This window comes from Vicugna pacos, chromosome 6 (assembly GCF_048564905.1).
Source record: "Vicugna pacos chromosome 6, VicPac4, whole genome shotgun sequence".
Classification (NCBI taxonomy): domain Eukaryota; kingdom Metazoa; phylum Chordata; class Mammalia; order Artiodactyla; family Camelidae; genus Vicugna; species Vicugna pacos.
Genome location: NC_132992.1, coordinates 30687459 through 30709138, shown reverse-complemented (window position 1 = coordinate 30709138; position 21680 = coordinate 30687459). Strand labels below are relative to the sequence as shown.

Genomic DNA, 21680 nt, shown 5'->3' with positions numbered 1-21680 from the left:
CTCATTCTGCCATCCTGACCGGAGATCCTAAAGCTGTGCAAGAGGAAACAAAATCAGTGGGGGCAGGCTGGCATGAACCCTGGGAGAGAAGCAGACAAATGGATAGGAATGTAAGGAGCAATTGCCGGCTCAGCGTCCCTGGCAGTTAAGAGACCAGGCCCTCGAAGGGGCCTTGATGAGTCGCCGTGACGACAGGGGCGGGGTCGGCGCGGAGCGCTCCCCAGGGAAGTTCCTTGGTGTCTGTCCCAGTACGCGCTGCTACTAGCAGTCGGGCTCGTCCTCCTCCGTGATCTGCCTCCCAAAGCGGACTGGTGAGGGCTCCACGACCCCAGTGGTAGCTAGGAGGCCTGCAGGCGTTTTCTCCCGGGCTCGGGCATGCCGGCGGTGCTGGGTTTTGAGGGCAGCGCTAACAAGATTGGCGTGGGAGTGGTGCGGGATGGCAAGGTGCTGGCGAACCCGCGGCGGACTTACGTCACGCCTCCGGGCACAGGTACGTGAGTAAGGAGTTTTATTTTTGCGGCGCGCTTCTCCGCATAGCATCACCTTACGTCTTCGTAAACGTTAGTGAACCAGGGCGTGGAGCGCCATGTCACCTTAGAGAGTTTTGATCCGACTCTTTGACAGTATTAACGTCACAAGGCTGTTGGATAGAAGAGTCACAGCCACTTGGACCAGGATCTTCTGAGTTCATTCAGCCTTTAGTGAGTGCCTTTCATGTGCTATTACGTCAGCTGGCTGCTGGATACAAAAGTAAATGTTCTGAACCTGCTGTGGAGGGGGACATGTAAAGAGAACTTTACACCACAGTATGGAAAATAGTATAATGTAGATGCAACCAAAATATTCTAGAATGAGGAGTGTAAAGACTCCCAGCTTAGGTGTTGGACAGGACTAGCTGGCTTTGTGATACTCAGAATTTGTTTTTGGACTTCTGTTCCTTATTTTTTTTTAATTGAAGTATAGTCAGTTAAAAACTACAACAGTTACAGTGTTGTGTCAGTTTCTGCTGTACAGCATAATTGTTGTCATACATACACATACATATATTCGTTTTCATATTTTTCATGATAGGTTATTACAAGATGTTGAATATGGTTCCTTGTGCTATACAGTACAAACTTGTTGTTTATCTATTTTTGTTCCTTATTCCTAAAAATGGGAAGGATAATACCTGTGTCACTGAGTCTTGGGAATTAAAGTACCAGACACATTATGACTTTTCATAAATGTTATTTGTAAGTAATTACGTTGTATCTTGCCTACCCTCCACCCAAACACCTGCATATATAGGGTAGGGCACCTGAAACCTTATGGACCTGAAAAGCCTCCCTAAACAGGTGATATTGTGACAGGTTACTCATTAGAAGTGTATGTGTATGTTAAACACTCTTCTGGCACCAAAAATACAAAGATAAATAAAATATCAAAGCCAATGCTTTGAGACGCTCGTGGTTAAAATGGGGAATCTATAGTTGTTGCATGTTAACATATAGTGTGTTAAGAACAGTGATGTGATCACACATAGGGTTTGTGGGGTCACAGAAGATCACCAAGAAGTATGAGGTTGGTATTACTTGAATTGAGTCCCGAAGGCTGCCTAGGAATTGGGTATGAAGTAGGGCATTTCTGAGAACTTTTCAGCCTAGCTGAAGAGGCTGGAAAGACTATACCTGAAAAAGAAGACAGGATGCATGAGGAAAGTGGAAGAGACTCTTCCTACCCTACTAAAACGTCTATTTTTGACTTCTACTTATCTTTCTATAGAAAACCCTATGATCTCTTACTTTTGTCCATCTCAGGATTCCTTCCAGGTGATACTGCCAGGCACCACCGATCGGTTATCCTGGACCTGCTGCAAGAGGCACTAACGGAAGCTGGATTAACCTCCCAGGATATTGACTGCATTGCATACACCAAAGGTATGGCTGGGAGAGAGCTCAACAGTGGAAGTATATACCTGGAGCCTGACTAGGTCAAAATGGCCTGCAGCTCCCTCTGCTACCACCACGACTTCCATCCCACTTCTCACATCCCCAGCTTCCCCCAGCTCTGTTTTTCCCAATCTCTATAGGATTCTGACTCCCACTTCTGTCCCCCTAGGTCCTGGCATGGGTGCTCCACTGGTTTCTGTGGCTGTGGTGGCCCGTACTGTGGCCCAGTTGTGGAATAAGCCATTGCTGGGTGTTAACCATTGTATAGGCCACATTGAGATGGGCCGTCTCATCACTGGAGCCACCAGCCCAACTGTGCTGTATGTCAGTGGAGGAAATACACAGGTATTTAGAGCACTTCACCATTCCTTCTTTTTTCATTGTTCCCTTAGGGATTTGGGGATTTTTTAATGACTGAAACAAACAGATCTAAAACCACAGGTTCTGGAAGAACCTTTTGTTCTTGCCGATCTTCTATCTCTCCTCAAATTTGACCTTGGCTGCCTGTACAGAGCGTTTAAGAGCAAGGTCTCTGAAGACATCCTTGCTGACAACAGTTTTGTCCAAAGCAAAGTACCTTGTGGGCATGAAGTGATGATAGTTATAAACTTTCACAAAAGACTTGATCTTTGACCTCATGCCGATTTTCTTCTTGCCTGTAGTAGCTGTCACTTTGCAGGGATAGTGATCAATACCAGCCACCAGAGCATGGCTTATAGGGTCGGTCTAAGATGCAGTCATCAGTGCTCTTCATGATGACTGGCCAGGAGCAACACTGCCTTCCCAGGTTTCCTGAACTTGCCCGTTTCTATAGCAACCACTCAGGTGGCTCCATCATCTCTTCTTAATTTCTAAGGAACTATTCCAGCCACTTTCATGTTCTGTCTGAGTGGCAGGAACTGCAAGAACAAAGCTGGACTCATCTGAACCTAAAACGTGATACACTAGAAAACCCACAACACAGTTGATAACATTGCATATTTGGGCAGGATGATTAGAATATTAGATGACTTTTATATATGTGGTTATAAAGATGAGGAATTTCCAGTTTAGAGAGGGAAAGAATAGTAATGATTGAAGTATTCAAAAGACATTTTCATTTTTATTATTTTGGAGCTTTTTTTTTTTCTGTGAACCTTAGCAATTAAAACTAAGAGGCACTATTCTGTTTGTTTCTTTACAATAACTTCCTGTTTTGTTTTAGTTACTGGTGGCAAATATGCAGAAGTTTTTACTCTAAGAGTGTGAAAATACAAATCATTTTTAAAATAAGAACCATGAGTGGTAGAAGATATTTTAAATTTATAGGTGAAGCCAGAGTTGTTTGGGATACCTTACAAGATCTTTTAAGGCTGGGATTAAGAACTCCAGCCTGCCTGTCCCACATCACAGCTGATGAAATTTTTGTGAGAAATAGTCATTGTCCTCAGCTTATGAAAGGGTTGTATTGTAAAACTTCACTTTGTGAAATAGTTATTAAAGATGAAGCAGGCATTCCTATGAAAATGATGTGGGAACTTTAACCAGTGGAGGGCAAGTAACTGGTTGAGGCCTGAAGGATGTCGTACGAGACTAGGGCCTTGGGGTGAGGAAAGTAGCAGTGGAAGCCTGCGAGAATTAATGGAGGTGAATGGTGATGGAGTTTTCTCTTCTTTTCCTCTTCCCTTTTGAAGCCTGCTTAAGTGTTATTAAAAAAAAAAAAAAAGATTAGGTAGGGAGGAGTGGATAACAGAAATAGAAAGGCAGACTTTTTTCTTCCCAGCCTTTTGACAGTTGCATAAGATTTGCATCAGAGCAGAAGAAAATCCCCAGCTGCACCAGATGGGGACAGGGAAACACTCCCTGTCGCAAGCATGGGGCGTATTTGTCAGTGGGTGATAAATACTCTCTGTGCTAGAAATCGGTCACATAGGAAGAATAGACCTAAGTTGGTTGCCAGTACTGAGTTGGATAGGCCATTAGTCTACCCAATATGGAATTTCTGAGTTTTTTAAACTCTACCTCTTGTTTCCAAATACCAAATACCACCATCCTGGTAGTTCTGGAAGAACTGTGGTTCCCTGCCTCTGAGAAGGAAAGCCTGTTCGCTAGTCCACACTGTCTAGGCTGCTTTTAAAGGATATATCAGGAACCTCCAAGCTAGAAAAATGTATCCCAGATGACAATTTGCTTCTGCCCTGACTTAGACTACTTTCTGTAGATGAGGAATCTGCTCTGGGAATTCTTGGTATATATAGTCTTGTCAGATAAGAGGTATAAAAAGTACCCATTGAGGGTTTGGAAACGTACTTTTTCTCCATTGCCTATTGGAAGCGCTAGTGGCCATGGTGATGTTCTGCTGTGTTCTTCCCCAAAGCCAAATGCTCCTCTTTACAGACTTGATGTTTCATGGACATCCTCATCACCCTTAGGTGATTGCGTATTCAGAACGTCGTTACCGCATCTTTGGGGAAACCATCGATATCGCTGTGGGTAATTGTCTGGATCGATTTGCTCGAGTGCTGAAGGTAAGCCACTGGGGCTACGGGGAACATAAGATGTGAATGAATTTCTGGGAAGCCACGGAAAAGGAGGGAGAAGGTAGTAAATTAGCATCCTGTGCTTCCTGGCTATCTGACTTCATCCTCTTTTGCCTTCTGCTAGATTTCCAATGACCCAAGTCCAGGCTACAACATTGAACAGATGGCAAAGCGGTAAGGGGACATAAGGTGGAAGGAGGCTGACTGGTGGGGCGCCATATGCATTAATGAGGTTTGGGAGGGCTTTGGAGGGTGAGCAGCCAGCTGGCCACGGGCTTAGTGCGTCATATACTCACTCCCACATAGAGGCAAGAAGCTAGTTGAGCTGCCATACACGGTAAAGGGGATGGACGTCTCATTCTCGGGGATCTTGTCTTTCATTGAGGTGAGTGTGGGAGAGGGGAGGAGATGGCCATTTCCGTGCTTTTTAATGAAGCCTATGTGTCTTGCTCACCATTGTGTTTCCTGCATGTAGCACTGTGCTGGCCCATTTTAGATGCTGAATAAATACATTCAGCAAGTATTTATTGAACGTCTCTGTGTGCCAGGTATTGTTTAAGGCAACAGTGATACAAGATGGAAAAAACAAAAATCCCTGCCTACTTGGAGCTTGCATTCTCATTGGGGGCAGACATACAGAAACTGGAAAAAGAAGAAGGAAAAAAGAAGGTGGGGGGAAATAATAAAGTGAAAAAGGGTCATATGATGACAAGTCCTATGGAGAAGAATTAACCAGGGTAGAGGGGTGCCAAGGCAGGCAGTCATAATTATTGAATCCTGAAGGAACGCTGCTAGTTGTATAGGTCAGTGCCTGCGAAGGGCAAGGTGTCATAGGGCGTGTGCTGGGAAGTTGAGTTGTGGTGAAATGCAGTGATCTTCCAAGTGCACTGATTTTTTGCTCTCATGTCACCCCCAGAACCACTACTCATTATTTTATCTGTTTTCCCCTTTAACTATAGGATGTAGCCCAGCGGATGCTGGCCACAGGCGAGTGTACTCCTGAGGATCTCTGTTTCTCCCTGCAGGTAGTGGGGTGAAAAAAGTGGGTCGGAAGGTTGGAGCTGGAGGAGCATTTGCGTGGTAGACAGAACCAAGCTGGGATCGCCTCTGACGTTTTTGCCTTGTCTGCCCCACAGGAAACTGTGTTTGCGATGCTGGTGGAGATCACAGAGCGAGCCATGGCACACTGCGGCTCCCACGAGGCCCTCATTGTGGGAGGTGTAGGGTGTATGTATCATTGAACTAGGCTCCTCTTCCCTGATTTGGGCCACATGCGTCTTCCTCCTGATACTCGAAATCTCTGAGACTTTGGAGAAATTACTAATTTTATTTCTTGTCCTATGCTTCCCAATACCTGCCTCCTAGAACCCCTACTTTCTAAGGCAGTGCACATGAGGTGTACAGCTAGACTGGAGAAACGGCTAAAACTAAGATAACCCTACCCCTCCCTCTTCGTAGGTAACATGCGGTTACAGGAAATGATGGAGACAATGTGCCAGGAACGCGGAGCCCGGCTTTTTGCCACAGATGAGAGGTAAAGGCCCTTTCCCGTTCTTAACTTCTCCCCTCCCCCCCAACTGCTGTGATTTTCTACCCTTAGATCACAAACTTCATATCTCTTTTCCTTTCCAGATTCTGCATTGACAACGGAGCCATGATAGCCCAGGCTGGCTGGGAGATGTTTCAGGCTGGACACCGGACCCCTCTCAGTGAATCTGGGGTCACACAGAGGTGAGTACCCCTGGGAGGAGGTGGGTAGGATTCTGTGGGAGGTAGGCAAAAGTCATCAGCAGGGAGGAGGATCCAGAGGGCTGAAGGCAGAGAAGGATGGAAGGTTCTAAGGCATAACCGTCCACCAAGTTTTTCCTGTTTTTTCACAGGTATCGGACAGATGAAGTAGAAGTGACCTGGAGGGACTAACAAGGTTAATAGGATCGGAGTAGGCAGAGCCCTACGTGGAGCCCCTGGGGCCCTGGGCCTTAATCTTTGTGCTGACACAAGAGTCCTGACAAGGCTGTGGATTCCCCTCTCCCATCATTTGAACCTCAAGATGACTCAACAATAAAACATTTTTTTGGTTTTGTATGTTGGTAATCAGCTCGTGTTCAGGAGTGATACACAGCTGGCACTGGATAAATCGTTGCTGACGGGGTGATGGGTAAGGAGGCAGGGGCCGGAGCAGCCCTTTGGCTGACTGCAGGTGGCTGCTCTGGAGCTGAGATGGAGGGGATAGCTTAGATATTCTAACCTCCCCTTAACAGTGCTGTTATCATTAATACTATTTTTAGCACCAGATCTTGTGCTAATTGCTTTATATTGATCTCATTTAAATTCTTTGAAGTATGAGTACTCAGGATCTCCCTGAAAATAGACTAAAGCCAAGTGTAATTTCATACTAACTGTTAACTCAAAGGTAAAACTGTCTCCCCTCCATATACTGAGTCCTACATACACTTCCCTTGGCAGATTTGGGGGGGCCCCAAGTACACATCTCTCCCCACCACAGCCACCAGCACTAATCTTGTCATGTCCTTTGTCTTGTTTATGTCAGTCACCACCAGAAGTCCCGAACTATCAAGTCACTGCTCATCTTTCAAAGTCTAGTAACCATTACTCTCCACTCCCTTTTTTGTCCCCAGCTACCTCCGTCTTTTAACTCCTGAAATTCTTTTTGTGATCTCTGACGTTAATAGCTAGTCATTAGCAAAATTTCCCTATATCCTCAGCCTCCTCTCTGAATGTTCCGTTTCCACATTTCCGCTCTAAGCCCTGGTTCCTCCTGAGGCCTCTGCTCCTCCCACCAGCTCTGGTGCTGGTGTTTTCTCTCACACCCGTTGTATCACTGAGCTGGAGCCAGTGCAGGTCTCCCCATTTTTCCTCCTACTATTTCTAGATTACTCTCTGTCATCCCTAACATACCTCAACTTTGAAAGACAAGTCAATAACTCATAAATCTTGGTGATTTAAATATCCAGGTAGATTATCTTCCTAACACTCTGGTCTCAGTTCTTTGCTCCTCTCTCCCCACTTCAGCTACTCATTCCCCTGCTTATATTCTAGACCTACAGCTGCTCCAGATCTCAATCTCAAACATCCCACTCCCACTATTCCTATTTTTCCAGTTCATTTCACATGTCTTCATTTCCCTCCTCCAGCTGAATCCCAGTCATGAGGACTTCGCTGCAGGCACCTCATCTCCCTCCCTTGCCTCTTGGTTTTGGTCATGCTCAGCCCTTCACCCACTTTACGTCTAGACCCGTGCAGCTGAAAGGGCCGGGAAAAACAGGCTGACTTGCCTTACTTTAAATTCATCACTGTGAAACTTAAGTAGGTCCTTTATGCTACTAGCAACATTCCCTACTTCTGTCACTTGGCCTCTTTTCTGATCACTGTTTTATTCCTTCTAATCCCTCAAATCTCCAGCATCTCCTCTCATCCTCACTTTTACTTTGGTAGAGAATGGAAACAAATCAGAAGAGGTTCACAGGCTCCTACCACTACGTCTATATCCAACATTGATCCCCGTACACTCTGTTTTCCCTCCTGTTACTGCATAACAGTGGTTCTCAACTGGGACTGATTTTGCTCCCAGAGGACATTTGGTTGTCACACCTGGGAGGTGGTGCTACTGGGTAGAGGCCAGGCATGCTGCAAAATATCCTACAATGCACAGAACAGCCTCCCACAACAGAATTACCTGGGTTTAAATGTCACTGGTGTCAAGGTTGAGAAACGCTGCTCTAAACAGGGCTCTCCAAATCCTGGTGTAGCCAGTCCCATCCTCCAGCTTTCAAGGACATCTCTCAACAGCTCTCCCTCCTTTTCTGTAGAATTAGTATTCCCCTTTCTCTCCTGGGGAGTCCTCTCAGCACACAAACATGCTACCATTTTCCTCATCTTACAAATACGTAAACCTCTCTTGGCCCCATTCCTTCTAATTTTCCTGCTCTATTTTTAAAATATTATTTTTTAGGGTGGTAGTGGTAGATTGTGTGCTTGTCATGCACAAGGTCCCAGGCTCAATCCCCAGTACCTCCTTTAAAAATAAATGAATAAACCTAATTACCTCCCCTTCCAAAAAATAAACAAATTATTTAAAAATAAATAAATAATCAATCTGAATAAAGAGACAAGCTGGAAGAAATTTTAAAAAATAAATATTTTGTATTGTTGAGTTACAGTGTTATACTAGTTTCAGGTGTACAACATAATGATTCAGTGTCTTTGTAGGTCATCTTCCATTTAAAGTTATGATAAATACTCGCTGTATTCCCTGTGCTGTATAATATATCCTTACAGTTTATTTTTTCTGCTGTATTTTATAGCAAAATACCTTAAAAGAGTCGTTTCCACTTCCTCTCCACCAATTCTCTATTTCTTATTACTTTTTTTTTATTGTTTTTGGGGAGAGGTAATTAGGCTTCTTTATTTTAGTGGAGGTACTGGGGATTGAACCCAGGACCTTGTGCAGGCTAAGCACACACTCTACCACTGAGCTATACCCTCCCACCTTCCACCAATTTCCTATTAACTCCATGGCACCAACACTGTTCTTACCACCATCACCAGGATTTTGCACAAACCTGAATCTAATGGCATCTTCTGCTTCATCTTGCATAAGCTGTCAGCAGCATTTGACACCCCATCTTTGAAATACTGTCTTTACTTGGCTTTAGGACACATTCTCTGGTTTGCCTCTCAGCTTACCAACTGCTATTCCTGTTTCCTTTGCTAGTTTCTCCTCATCTCCATAACTCTAAACTCTAAAGTTCGGTCCTTGGACTGCTTTTCTGCTTATACACACCTGCTGTGATTTCATCCAGTCTTACACATTAAAACCATGTCAGTGTGGGTAACTCTCCATTTTTAGCTCCCATCTGGACTTCTGTCCTGCATATCTAGCTGCCCATTGGCATCTCGACTAGGGTGCTTAATAGGCGTTTCAAATTTAACATACACAAAATTGAACTTATGTTATCCCCAGCTTCCTGCTGCAGTCTTTCCTGTTTCAGTGAATGACAGCTCCATCCTAGCAGTTCATGTCAGAGCGCCGTGATATTATCTTTGATACCTCTTTTTCACCTCCTCCGATCACACTGACTTTACCTTCAGAATATATCCAGAATTCCATTTCTCACTTCCACTGCTGCCACCCTTGCCCAAGACAGACTTGTCTATCTCAGGATTATTGCAGTAGCTGGGCTGTTCCCACAACTGCCCACCCTTGCCCAAGACAGACTTGTCTATCTCAGGATTATTGCAGTAGCTGGGCTGTTCCCACAACTGCCCACTTATAGTCAGCTCTCAACACGGCAGCTGGAGTGAATAGTGTTAACATGGAGGCCAGATTATGTCACTCTTCTCAAGTCCCTCTGTGCTTTTCTACATTAGTGAAAACCAGAGGCCTTTAAAAGCCCTAGACATGACCTGGCTGGAGATGCTGTCCAGGGGCCTGACATCTCTCATTGCCTTCATTCACGGAAATCAGCAGGACACACTGACCCTATACTGTTAGTTTAAGAGACTCAGGAGAGACAGAGCTAGGAGGAAGAATCCTCAACTCAGGTCTCAAGAAGCCATGATTTTAGTCTCTTGGCTCCACCAACTTTGGGTAGCACAAAAATCCACCAGGACTGGACACTGGTTAGGGGGGTCAGTTAGCACCAGGCACTGTGACTTATGAAGAAGGCAGTGATAATGTTCAGAGCAGTGATCAGCTCAAGGTGTCACTCCCATTGCCTCCTCTCTGTTCTTCCCATCCCACATTCCCAGAGATCTCACCACTCAACTTGTGGCTTTTCATCCTGTTCAGACCCCTAAGCTCCCTCAACTCTTTCCTCTGTGCTCCCCACTCCCTCCTGCCTCTTTAGAGGAGTAGGGGGCTATCATTCTCCTTCTTCCCTAGGACCCTCCCCCAGTGATTGCCATATTTTCTTATAGTGGCTGTGCCAGCATAAACTGTACTCAGTCATGGCTTTTTTGAGAAAGACTATGGCAAGAACCATGAACCTCTGTGAGGCTACCTGTTCGCCTTCCTCATTGCTGTACGCTCCTCATTATTGGTGAGTTCTCCTCCACCCCCAACACCAGGCTTCATTAATCACCTTTCCCCTCATGCTCTCCACTGCCCAACCTCAGGCTTTTAGGGCCTGACCCTAAAGACTCTTTTCTAGCTCTCTAGTACTGAAAGTGGATGAAAACACCTGCTAACTTGGTAGGGGTGGTGTGTGAGGAAGGTGGAGTGGGGAGTTGGAACTTTCATCTCTCCCAGAGTTGATCTGAACACCATTGCCCCCATCATCTCCAACTTTTCCCTCTGCTCCTATGCCCTCGTCAACTTGGGCTATTTCCACATCTCCCTTAGCCGATTGTCTGGTTAGTATGAGCAGGTTTGAGAGAAGGCCTGGGGCTAGGAGGACCTGGGAGAGTTGGGGGAGCATCCTTGGGATGCAGGGGTGGGTGGTGCTGAGGCTTGGACAGGGATGGGCTGCATTTGCTCTCCTCTGTAGGCTGGTGCCCTTCCTTCCACTGACACAGTCCCTGGCTCTCCCTCCCGGGCTCTCTGCTCTGCCTGCTCATCATGTTCCTCCTCACCTGGTGGGCAGCACTCATCGCTGTATTGCTCATCCTTCTGCTGCTGCCCTATACATCCTTCAGGAAACCTGGTGAGCAAGTGGGCAGATAGGTGAGGGAGTGAGATACAGCAAGAGGCTGACCCCCATACAAAAAACTAGTGGTCTCTGGATTGGATCTTGCCTGCAGATGAGTTTTGTTTGTATTGCACCTGTAATTTTCAAAATTAACTGCCAACATTTAACATGTATCTGGTAGTCCAGGGTCTCCATCCCACATTACACACTCGGCTAAAGCCAAGGAGCTGCTGTCCCACGGGACTGGGCAGGCACTCTCCAGTCTGCCACAGTTCCCACCTGGTCCACTTTATTCTTGATCGACCAATTCTTGCAGGTTTTTGAGTTTTCAATCTCTGCTCTATGCATAAGAGGAAACCAGCTTCCTAAAATCTGGGAAGGGCAGCAGAGGAAAAGGAAGGGAACAGAATTCCAGTAGGACAGAGAGAATAGGGTGCCCTGAGGAGGCGGTGCTGTCTAGCAGGACAGATGCCACAGGAACCAGGCTGTGCTGTGAGGTAGAGAAGCCTCTCTAATACCCTTGGTTCCTCTCTAAAATGCCCAATGGGTGGGGAAGAGCTGTGGGATGGGGTTCTCTCCCCATGAAGCAGTGTATGTCCTAAATCTCATTTCCAAGCCCCTGTGTGATTTGAGATGTTTCAGAAAATAGGACTGACAGAAAATAGGTGTGCAGAGTGGGGGCTGCCTAGGGCCAAAGTGCCAGTATGGCTGGCATTTCAGCAGCTGTCAAGACCAAAGGTCCTGCCTCTATGGGCTTTCTAACTGCTACCCATGAGTGAACCAGAGGGGAAGATTAGAGATAAATCTTACCTGGCCCATTGCCCAGCATAAAGTAGGTGCTCAAAAATCAGCAATGACTTAAGTGGACTCATGTAGGTGGGGTGATACCTTTGAAGGTGGGATAAAATTTAATACGCCTTGCAACTTCTGGGAAAGCTAGGTGAAGAGATGAGTGAATGCACTGCTTCCGGAAAGCACTGATTTCTGCCTCTGCCTGCCCTTCTCCTCAAGCCATGAGCATGGTCTCCCCTGATGTCTGATGAGATCTTCAGTGTCACTCTGTCCTCTGCCCTTTCCTGCTTTGTTTCTGCCCCCCATATATTCCAGGTTAGTTGATATCTTACCAAGAGGCTTGGGGGAGAAAGGAGAGAATGTTATCTAGACAGGGCCATGCCAAGAGTATACTTTTTTGGTTGGGGAGGGTATAGCTCATTGGTAAGGTATGTGCTTAGCATGCACAAGGTCCTGGATTCAATCTCTAGTAACTTCCTTAAAAATAAATAAATAAATAAACCTAATTACCACCCCCATCTCAATTCCCTCCTCTGCCTGCCTGCCTAGGACTCCCACTCCATGCCTGCTAGCTCTATGCCCAGAAGGACAGTCACGGTCACCATGCCCACTACTCGAAACTCACTTTCAGGACCCATGTTCAGTAGCTGCACCCCATGCTCTGGAAGGGCAGCACAGAGACACAGAAGGTCACAGAGACTTTGCTGGCTGATTTGATGCCTCTGTGTGATTCTTAAAATGACTCACCCAGGCTGGAGTCTCAGAAGTGCAGGCTGGGTGGTCAGGTGACTTGAGAAAAGGGCGCACCAAGAGAGGGGATAGGCATTACCTGGAACAGGTCCAAAAGGGTCTCCACAAAGCCCAACACATGCACAGCCATGGCTACTGCACTGACGAAAGCAAAGATGATTCCAATGGAACTGCCAGGTTCCAGTTCTGTGTGAGATGAACAAGTAGGTGCCATCTTAAAGAAGGGAAAAGAGAAGTCAGTCTGTGGTCTTAGCAATGCCCGCAGGGCAGGAGCCCCTGAGAGATCAGGGGATCACAACAGATTCACCAGTCTTGACCTTGCCATTGGTAGAGATGCCTGAGACAGACAGGTTGGATACAGTAGTGACTGCAGCCAAGAACAGGATAAAGAGGCATGTGAACCCTAGAGTGGGTGGGAATGGGGCTCCTTTAATTCACTCAGGCCATGCCCCAAAGCCATTCCTACTGCCCAGCAGAACCCTGAGCTCGTACCTATGCCTGCCTGAGCAGTGATCCAAGCCAGCCGCAGATAGAGGATGACACCCCGTATGTCCAGCATGCAGTGGATCTGGGGGAGCAGGATAGAGAGGGAGGAGCCAAAGTCACCCTCAGCCGTCTCCTCTCGCCCTCAGAGGTACCCTTGAGAACTCTTCTTGGGAGTGAAGTTCTCTTTCCCTGCTTTGATCCCCAGCCTTTGGGAACCCTGAGCGCCAATCCATTACCATGACTTCCATGACACAGCCAAAGCATACAGGGACCTTGCCAGGCCTGGCCCCCAAGTCATCTGGATCATCTTCTTGGGGGTGTGGTTCTGCTCGGGTCTCCTCAGCAGAGGTAGAAGCCACACTGTCCCCTGGCTGAGACAGCACAGATGCAGCTGAGATGCCAAGACCCCTCCCCAGCCAGCATGTCAGCAGCAAGAAGGACAACTGATAGACCTGGAGGGGCTACGGGGGGAGGTCAGTGCCAGGGCTTTTAATGGAGGGTGGATGATGGCCCAGAAGAGCAGATTTCATTCAACCTTCAGAGGTACACTGTGGGGCATGGGTCACACCATGGCAGAGCCGAGCAGAGCCTCCAGAGATGGAGCTGTCCCAGGACTATGGAGTTGGCAAAGAGCTCAGAGCAGGGTCCATTGTCCTTGTCCTTGTCAGCTGGGGGAGGGCAGAGGCCAATCTGGGGTTTGTCTCTGCTGGATAGAGGTTTCTCCTCTTCCTGGTGGGAGCCCAAGGGGTTGACTGTCTTGTCTCACCCCAGTGAGGCTGTAAGAGGATCTGAAATGCCTGAATTCAGGGAAAGGGTGCAGAAGCTGGTCACTGTTGGCCATTTAGCCAGTCAGGACAACCACAGGCTGCTTCTCTGTCAACCCATTTGTGGGAGTACAGCCTGAGGGCTGGGGATGCTACACTGGGTACCTGCAAGCTGAGAGCAGGGACAGCGCTGAAAGCTGGAAGGGATGCTCTGCTGAGAAATCCACCCTACCCGGCCCTCCTCCGTGAGAACGCCACCCCGCTCACATGAGTGTAAGGAACAATCCAGCTTTGCTCCTGGTTTGTCACCATGTAAGGCAATCTATTCTGCCTGGACCAGCCTTTTTACAGGCCAGGAAATCCACCCCCAGCAACCCTTGGCCTGGGAGAAGGGAGGGAAGGGGCATCACTTCCCTGTTCTCTAATTTCCTTTCCCATGCTAATACCTGGAACTACAGGGAAGCGTGATTGTCCAGATATAGGAGGGTCTGAGGATGAGAAAGGCCGCCCTCCCAGGCAGAGGGAGTGGCTGTTGGTACCCTGCTTCAAACAGTGAGAATGCTTGCACACTGCTCTGCCATCCAGTCCAGGACTCTTGTTCCCACAGCAGCAGGGATCATGCCATGTTCCACTATCTGATCCTCATCCCAGCAACCAATGGGATTAGACCCCTCCAGATTCTTAAGACTCGGGGTTGGGTTTGCTTTCTCACCATTGATTCCACCTTGGGACAGGGAGGAAACCCCTCTCTGGGTTGGGTCGCTCATGGCCCTTAGCCCTGACTCCTGGCCCTTCTTCTACCCCACCCCTCTGCTTTCAGCGGACCAGATGGGATATGTTTGAATTTTAGTATTGGTCTCTCCAGGGTGCCAGCTTTATTGTAGGCAGAAAAATCAATAGTCAAAAGCCAGGATTGTCCCAAAACACACACTTCACTCTTTCTTCCCGCTTTTCCACGGGACTCTCACAATCCAGACTCTCTTCATCCACCCTCTCCAGCCTAGTCCAGTGAACGCAGACTTTATGGCCCGGCTCACTCCACCAGATTCGCATTCTCCTTGGCTTTTGAATTTGCCTCACTCAGCACCAGGACATGACCTACAAGTGGGAGGGGGAGGAGGTCATCTCGGGACGAGGCCAGGGGATTGGGTGTCGCAGTTTGGGCACCCAGAGCCCAGCCCCTAACCCGCCAGCGCTGGCTATAATTAGCCGGTGCAGGCACTGACGCGGGATGCGGGGGCGATGACCTCAGCCACGCTGTCTGAAGTAGAGCAGGCTCAAGTAAGAGGGCAAGTGGACCGCTGGTGTCTTGGGAGGGTGACCACTGGGATGGGGACAAGAAGGACGGGGTACAGTCCCGGGTACTGAGTCTCCACACACACACTTCTTGCGTGCCTTGCTGCACCTCGTCAACCTTTTAGTTGCGCGGTGTAGCCTGGACGCTCGAGCCTTGGGATGGGGGAGGGGACTGAAGTAGGATGAGGAACTAACACGTCGCCCGCCCAGAGGCAAGGCTTCCTCTGACCTCTCTGGGTCCAGTTCTTACTCCCTCTTCTCTCTCCTCCAGCGAACCTGGGCCATGAGCGTCTCGGATTCAACAGATCGTCGTCGGTCAGACCCAGAGCAAGCCTCTCTTCCGGTCCAGAAAGACAGCCTTGACCACACTTTGCCAGCCCGGAGAACCCCTTCCTGGCCTCCGTCCGCGGACGAGGATCCCAGTTTGCCCCCCTTTCCTCTGGGAGAGCCTGGCACCAGGCCAATGGTCCCAGGGAGCCTTGCCTCTCCATCTTTGTCCCTAGAGGAAGAAGAGGAGGAGGAAGAGGATGAGGACGGAGAAGACACAGCAGAGCCCGAGGAACTGCGCAGCGAGGAGCATCCCAGCCAGTTTTTCTCGGAGGCACAGCGGCTGCGGGAGCAGAGATTGTTGCTGGATGAAGAGGTGTCAGTAGGGGGGCGAGTATACGGGGTGCATCGGGTTATCCTGGCCGCAGTCAGCAGCCTCTTCAGAGACAGGCTGCTGAACGGCAGAGGTCAGCAACCCCTCTTCAGCCTGGAAGTAACGCCCGGGGCCTGGGAGGCCGTGCTGACCTTTGCCTATGAGGGAGTGCTGGGACCCGCCCCGCGGGGGGATGTGCTGGTCGCGGCTGAAGCCCTGGGAGCGCCCCGGGTAAAGGCCGCAGCCCAGTGGGGACGCGAGGGAGCAGGAAGCGCCGGGGAAGATGAAAAGCACCCCAGCCAGGCAGAGGAGCTGAGAGAGAACTTGCGCAGCATCGAGCTCCTGTACCAAGAGGGCATCGGATGTGACCTGGAGCTGGAGGCAGGCAGCTGCCGGCTGCAGGGTGAGGGCCTGTGGGGCATTGCGTTAAAGCAGGTGCATATGCTACCCGGAATGGCGTGTGCAAGCAGCAGGTGGTTCGATCCCTACCATAGTGATTTTGATCCTTGCTGCAGTCAGAATTTCCCTGGGGTGGCCTTTGGTGCCTCTCCAGACCCACTGAGAATGGGCATGCGCAGTTGAGTTGTTTTCCTAGGCGCACTGATAGATTTACGATGTGTCTTTTCCTGTGCCCGGTAACAAGAAATTTCCAGCCAACTGGCTGGAGCTGAGGGTATAGTCCATGCCAGTAGAACAAGCAGGAGGTGATTGACTCAAGCAGAGATTAACCTAAGGCCCTTCTTGGCATCTTCTATTTAGGGCACAGGAAAAGCCGGAAGAACAGAGTGGAAAAATTTAGTGTGTCCTTTCCCCTCAGTGTGTTTGACACCATGGTAAATGTAGATTCTACAGCAGATGAACAAGGTCTGATACCGTTTTGCTACCAGGTCATGACACTTTGAAGTTAACTCTGCTCATCACCAGGAAAGCAAAAGAGGGTTGAATAACTTCAGTATTATTCAGATTCTACTAACACTTAGTGAGGTAATGGGTACCAGGGATTTTTACACATGCCATCTCTTTTCATTCTCATTGAAAACTAGTGAGGCAGATACTGTTGTCCCTAGGTGCAGATAATATTAAACTCAGAGATGTTAACTGGTGACAACCAGGATACAAGCCCACATCCACTTGCCCAGTCTGCTTTCACCAGGCCATGCATTGCCTTCTATGCAGCCAAATCTATGACACATAGGACTTGGCAAATGGAGTCAGAGTGGAGACACGTGAAAGTTTAAAATCAAAAGGGGTTAGTTTAGATATGATCCAGTTCAGATCTTACACTTTATTGATAAAGAAGTTAGACTTTAAGATATGTCCAAAGTCGCATGGCTACTGCTTGGTAAGAGGAATTACTGGGACCCAAAGTGCTTCTGGACTCCCAGAAGGAAAAGCATCCTATTTTAGTCAGCTTGGGCTGCTATAACAAAAATACCATACACTGGGTGGTTTAACAACAGAAATTGACTTCTCATAGTTCTGGAGGCTGAAAGTCCAGGACCAGGATGCCAGCATGGTCATGTTTTGGTTAGGGTCCTCTTTCTGATTTGTAGATGACCCCCTCACTGGATCCTCTCCTGGTGAAGAGAGAGAAATCATCTCTCTTGTCTCTTCTTATAACAGATTGCTAAAGTGTTGGTTATCATTTCCTATTGCACTAGATGGAGGGGGAATTTCAAATTTCATAGTTATAAAATTCTCCCTAGGGCTCGGAACTTAAACATACTTATATCACTGCTTTCACTTTCTTAAGAAATAGTCCAACTTAATGGTGGGAATGTGTCTCTAGCAAATAATGATGAGTAAGAAGGGGCATGAAATACAAGTGGCTGTGAGTCCTTTGACAGTTGGCTCTGAGTGTGGTTCTGGTGTAGACCACAGTTTGGCCTGTGGTCTTGGGTGGTTGGCCCAAAGTTGGGGTTGGGAGGTTGGGAGAGTGCCTAGTAGTTCGCAACACTGTAGATCCCTCTCTGCTTCTCCCTCTTGCAGTGCACCGAGCGGCCCTCGCCTGTGGCAGTGAGTTCTTTGGGGCCATGCTCCTGAGTGGGATGAGGGAATCCCAGGGCACAGAGGTGTCTCTGCACACCATCTCTGCCCAGGACCTGCGACTCCTCGTGTCTTATGCCTACTCCGGGGTTGTGCGGGCAAGGTGGCCAGGACTGCTGAGAGCCGCCCAGGCTGCTCTGCAGTACCAGAGCTCTTCTTGCCTGGCCTTGTGCCAGAGAGCCTTGGCACGAGGCCTCAGCCCTGCCCGTTGCCTGACCCTGATCCCCATGGCTGAAGCCCCTGGGTTTGAGATGCTCTGGAGCAAAGCGCACCAGTACCTCCTCACCCACCTGCCCGCTGTGGCTTTGTGTTCCACTTTCCCTTCTTTACCGGCTGCCTGCCTGGCTGAGCTCCTGGACAGCGATGAGCTACATTTGCAGGAGGAGTTCGAGGCCTTTGTGGCTGCACGGTGTTGGCTAGCTGCCAACCCTGAGATCCAGGAGTCAGATGCCAAGGCCCTACTTCGATGTATCCGCTTTGGCCGCATGTCTACCAGGGAGCTACGGAGGGTACGGGCGGCTGGACTGCCTCCACCCCTGTCCCCGGACTTGCTCTATCAGCTGATGGTGGAGGCTGAGGTTCCAGGACAAGAGAGACGGAGGGAACCTGACCAGGCCCTGGTAGTGATTGGCGGGGATGGGCTCAGATCAGACATGGCCGTGAGACAGCCGTCCCGAGGAGTGTGGTGGGCCCGGGCCTTTCGCTGCGGCACAGGACTGGTTCGCACTGTGGACTGGGGGCGGCTGCCTGCCCTACCTGCCCCAGGGCGCTTCCGGCATGGGGCTGTCAGCCTAGCAGGAAGTGAACTCTACGTGTGTGGGGGACAGGATTTCTACACTAACTCTAACACCCTGGCTTCGACTCTCAGGTACGGGCCCCTGAGGATGGCAGGTCCCAAGGTGGGCAGCCGAGGGAGGTTGGTGGCCCAGCCAACTGCAGGCTCCCAGGGTCACTATTCCCATCTCTTGACCCCCTGCGTCCAGGTGGGACCCCAGTCAAGAGGATTGGGAGGAGGTGGCACCTTTGTGCCAGGCTCGGAGCCTTTTCCCCTTGGTGGAACTGGATGGACTGCTTTATGCCCTGGGCGGACAAGACAATGGTGTTGCCCTCAACTCTGTGGAGACTTACAACCCCGAGGTCAATGTCTGGAGGTGAGCAGGGAAGGGGGCATTTCAGGCATCAGGGAAAAGCTAGGGGACTGGGAAGAGGAGAGCTGAAGATGACCATTGCCTGACGCGTGCCCTGTTCTCCCTCAGGCCAGCACCTGCACTGCCAGCACCACGCTTTGCCCACGCAGCGGCTGTTTTGGAGGGCCGGTTGTACGTGAGCGGTGGCTGCAGCGGGACTGGCCAATACCTGGCCTCGTTGCTGCACTATGACCCCAAACTTGAGAAGCCGGGGACACTTCTGAGCCCTATGGGGGTACCTCGGGCTGGCCATGTCATGGCTGCTCTGGGTGGGCGGTTGTATGTAGCGGGTGGGCTAGGTGAGACTGGGGACCTGCTGAGCGTGGAGGCCTATGAACCAAGGACTGATAGCTGGACTCACTTGACGTCCCTGCCTTCCCCCCACGTGGGGGCTGCAGGTGCTGTGGTGCAGGGGGAGCTACTGGTGCTGGGGGGCTACAGCCACCGTACTTATGCCCCCTCCCACCTTATCCATGCCTACTGTCCTGGCCTGGGCCGATGGCTCTGCCTGGGAACTCTGCCGAGGCCCCGGGCTGAGATGCCTGCCTGCATCCTGACGCTGCCCGCTGTGCAGCACATAGCTTTGCTTCCCATGCGGCACCAAACTAAACCTGCTGGGTGAAGTGGGAGCATCGGTGGATGCGGGGAGGAAGGGATAAGAAACATCATGGAAGAAGGACAGAGATGATGCAGAGAAAGAGAAGGCCTTACTCATGATAGTATTTTATTCTAGCACAGTGCTTTACAACTCATAAACTGCTTTTGTATATATGATCTTCATTTTGGAAAAGGTTCCGGAATTCCTGGAGAAAGAGCGTTGGGGAAGGGGAGGCAGCTGAATACCTAGGTAAGGAGAGGAGACCCAGGGGCAAGTCTACAAGGTTTAGGGACCCTGGCACGATTTTTGCTGGGCAAAGTGTGCTTTTCTGGGAAAACAGTGAAGAAGCATCAGTAGCCAAGGTGTAGGGGCCAAGAGAGGACAGTTGGGACAATGATGATTCTGACCAATGGATGAAGAAGAACGTGGAAAGGACATCTGTAGAAGAGTCGAGGGGTGTGGGAGAAGGACTGTAGTTGTTGCTTCTCTTTACTCTCCAATCCCTGAGATACCCAAACACTCATGACAATGTTCTTTCTCAGGTAACCTGTAGACCCAGTCTAGCATTCCCTCAGCCAGACACCACAGGCTGCCCCTAAAAGCCTCTTGGTTTCCAATCTGAGGGGAAGTTCCGTCTGGATCTGGCACAGTGCAGGGGCCCGAGATGCAGGACAATGAGGTGGGAGCACCGCCCATGGGGAAGATTAGGAGGGCAAAGAGGGAGGAGCCCATGGTGGGAAGAGGATGAAACAAGATTTGAGGGCATGTGGTAGATGAAGTCAGGAGACTGACTGGCTTCTTTCCTTCCCTTTGGGGTGAATCGAAGGATCAGGAGGGAAATAGTACAGCTGTAGTGTGAGGTCTTAAGCTATGAGAGGAAGTGGCAGAGAGAAGAGTGAGAGGCAGAGAAGACCCACAAAAGTGGTTCTCCCCTCTCTCGCTTTCCTCCAGAGTCTGGGAATCCATTTCCCTTTTTCTCAGCCAGGGAAAGTTGAGTCAGATGCTTCCTCTCTCTCTTCTTCCACCCTGCTTTTCCTTCCCTTTTTTCCCTCTCTTTTTTCTCCGCTCCTTTCTCCCTCACAGTTATTAATTATCTACTATGTGCCAAGTACTATGTGAGGTACTAAAGATCCAAAGGTCAGGGAGCTCCTGATCAGTACACACTTGTAAACAAATACAAGTTTTCTAGTGGACTTAGAGGGAAGGACACTTGCCTCGTAGCTCTCACAAGAGCTGCTTTCTCTTATACCTCATAGTTAGAGACAGAAGAGCTCAGAGGATGGAGAAGGGAACTCTACCCAGGGGTGGTTCTGTTAGGGAAGTCATCATCAGATGGATATCGTTTGAACTGGATCTTGAAGGCTGCCCAGAAACTCACCAGGCAGAAAAAGAGGAAGGCACTCCAGTCAGAGGAAAGAAGCAAGTTGGGTGGGTAGTGCCCTGTGTCTCCAGAGCAAAGGGGAAGTCAGTATTCCAGGGGTTCTTCAGAGAGTTCTTCTGCCATTTGCCAGCTTAATCTCTTCTCTGGAAGCATCCTGAAGACAATGGCTTTCACTTAACAATTGTAAGTTCCCTCCCTCCACAACTCACCTAAATCTTTCCTGTCTGGTATTTCCACTTCTGACCCCTGAGTAGCTTAGGGCAAAGAAGGGCCAGTTCTTTCCAGAGGTCAGTTTTCTATCACCATTGTTTATTAAGGCTTTCATGCTGCTAAAGGTGAGAGGAGGGAGGCCCCTTCCATCTTTCTCCATCTTGGTCTGGAGGGGCTTGACTATTTTATTTTTTTTTTTTGAGATTTCATTATTTTAATAAGATTGTTTTTTCTATATCTCTGTTTAGGAACATAGTTGAAAATGAGGAGGGGTAAGTAGGATATATAAGAGAACAGAGAAGAAAGATTAAAGAAGACAGGGAAGAAGGAAATTGGAAGCACTGAGTAACTATGAGGATTGAGTCTTTAGGGTGAACTTCTGTGAACTCGTTCTTTGTGATTTGTATGCAAAGATAGGCTTAAATAAAGG

The 21680-nt window shown here is 49.1% G+C and overlaps 2 protein-coding genes across 4 annotated transcripts; both read left to right on the top strand.

Moving 5' to 3' along the window:
- The first annotated feature begins 15 nt into the window (after positions 1-15).
- On the top strand, positions 16-6535 carry OSGEP (O-sialoglycoprotein endopeptidase). The gene is made up of 11 exons (XM_006218127.4): positions 16-490; positions 1800-1919; positions 2101-2276; positions 4343-4438; positions 4575-4624; positions 4757-4835; positions 5410-5475; positions 5587-5677; positions 5909-5984; positions 6083-6181; positions 6331-6535. Exons 1-11 carry the CDS (start codon positions 376-378, stop codon positions 6368-6370), a joined length of 1008 nt encoding a protein of 335 aa, XP_006218189.1. The 5' UTR covers positions 16-375; the 3' UTR covers positions 6371-6535.
- Positions 6536-15007: 8472 nt separating this feature from the next.
- On the top strand, positions 15008-21680 carry KLHL33 (kelch like family member 33). 3 transcript variants are annotated; one of them, XM_072963945.1, is made up of 5 exons: positions 15008-15173; positions 15460-16231; positions 17818-18742; positions 18858-19025; positions 19131-21680. In XM_072963945.1, exons 1-5 carry the CDS (start codon positions 15135-15137, stop codon positions 19681-19683), a joined length of 2457 nt encoding a protein of 818 aa, XP_072820046.1. In that variant the 5' UTR covers positions 15008-15134; the 3' UTR covers positions 19684-21680. The 3 variants fall into 3 exon arrangements, with proteins under 3 accessions (XP_072820046.1, XP_072820048.1, XP_072820047.1); XM_072963947.1 differs by lacking the exon at positions 15008-15173 and adding an exon at positions 15195-15241; XM_072963946.1 differs by lacking the exon at positions 15008-15173 and adding an exon at positions 15223-15253.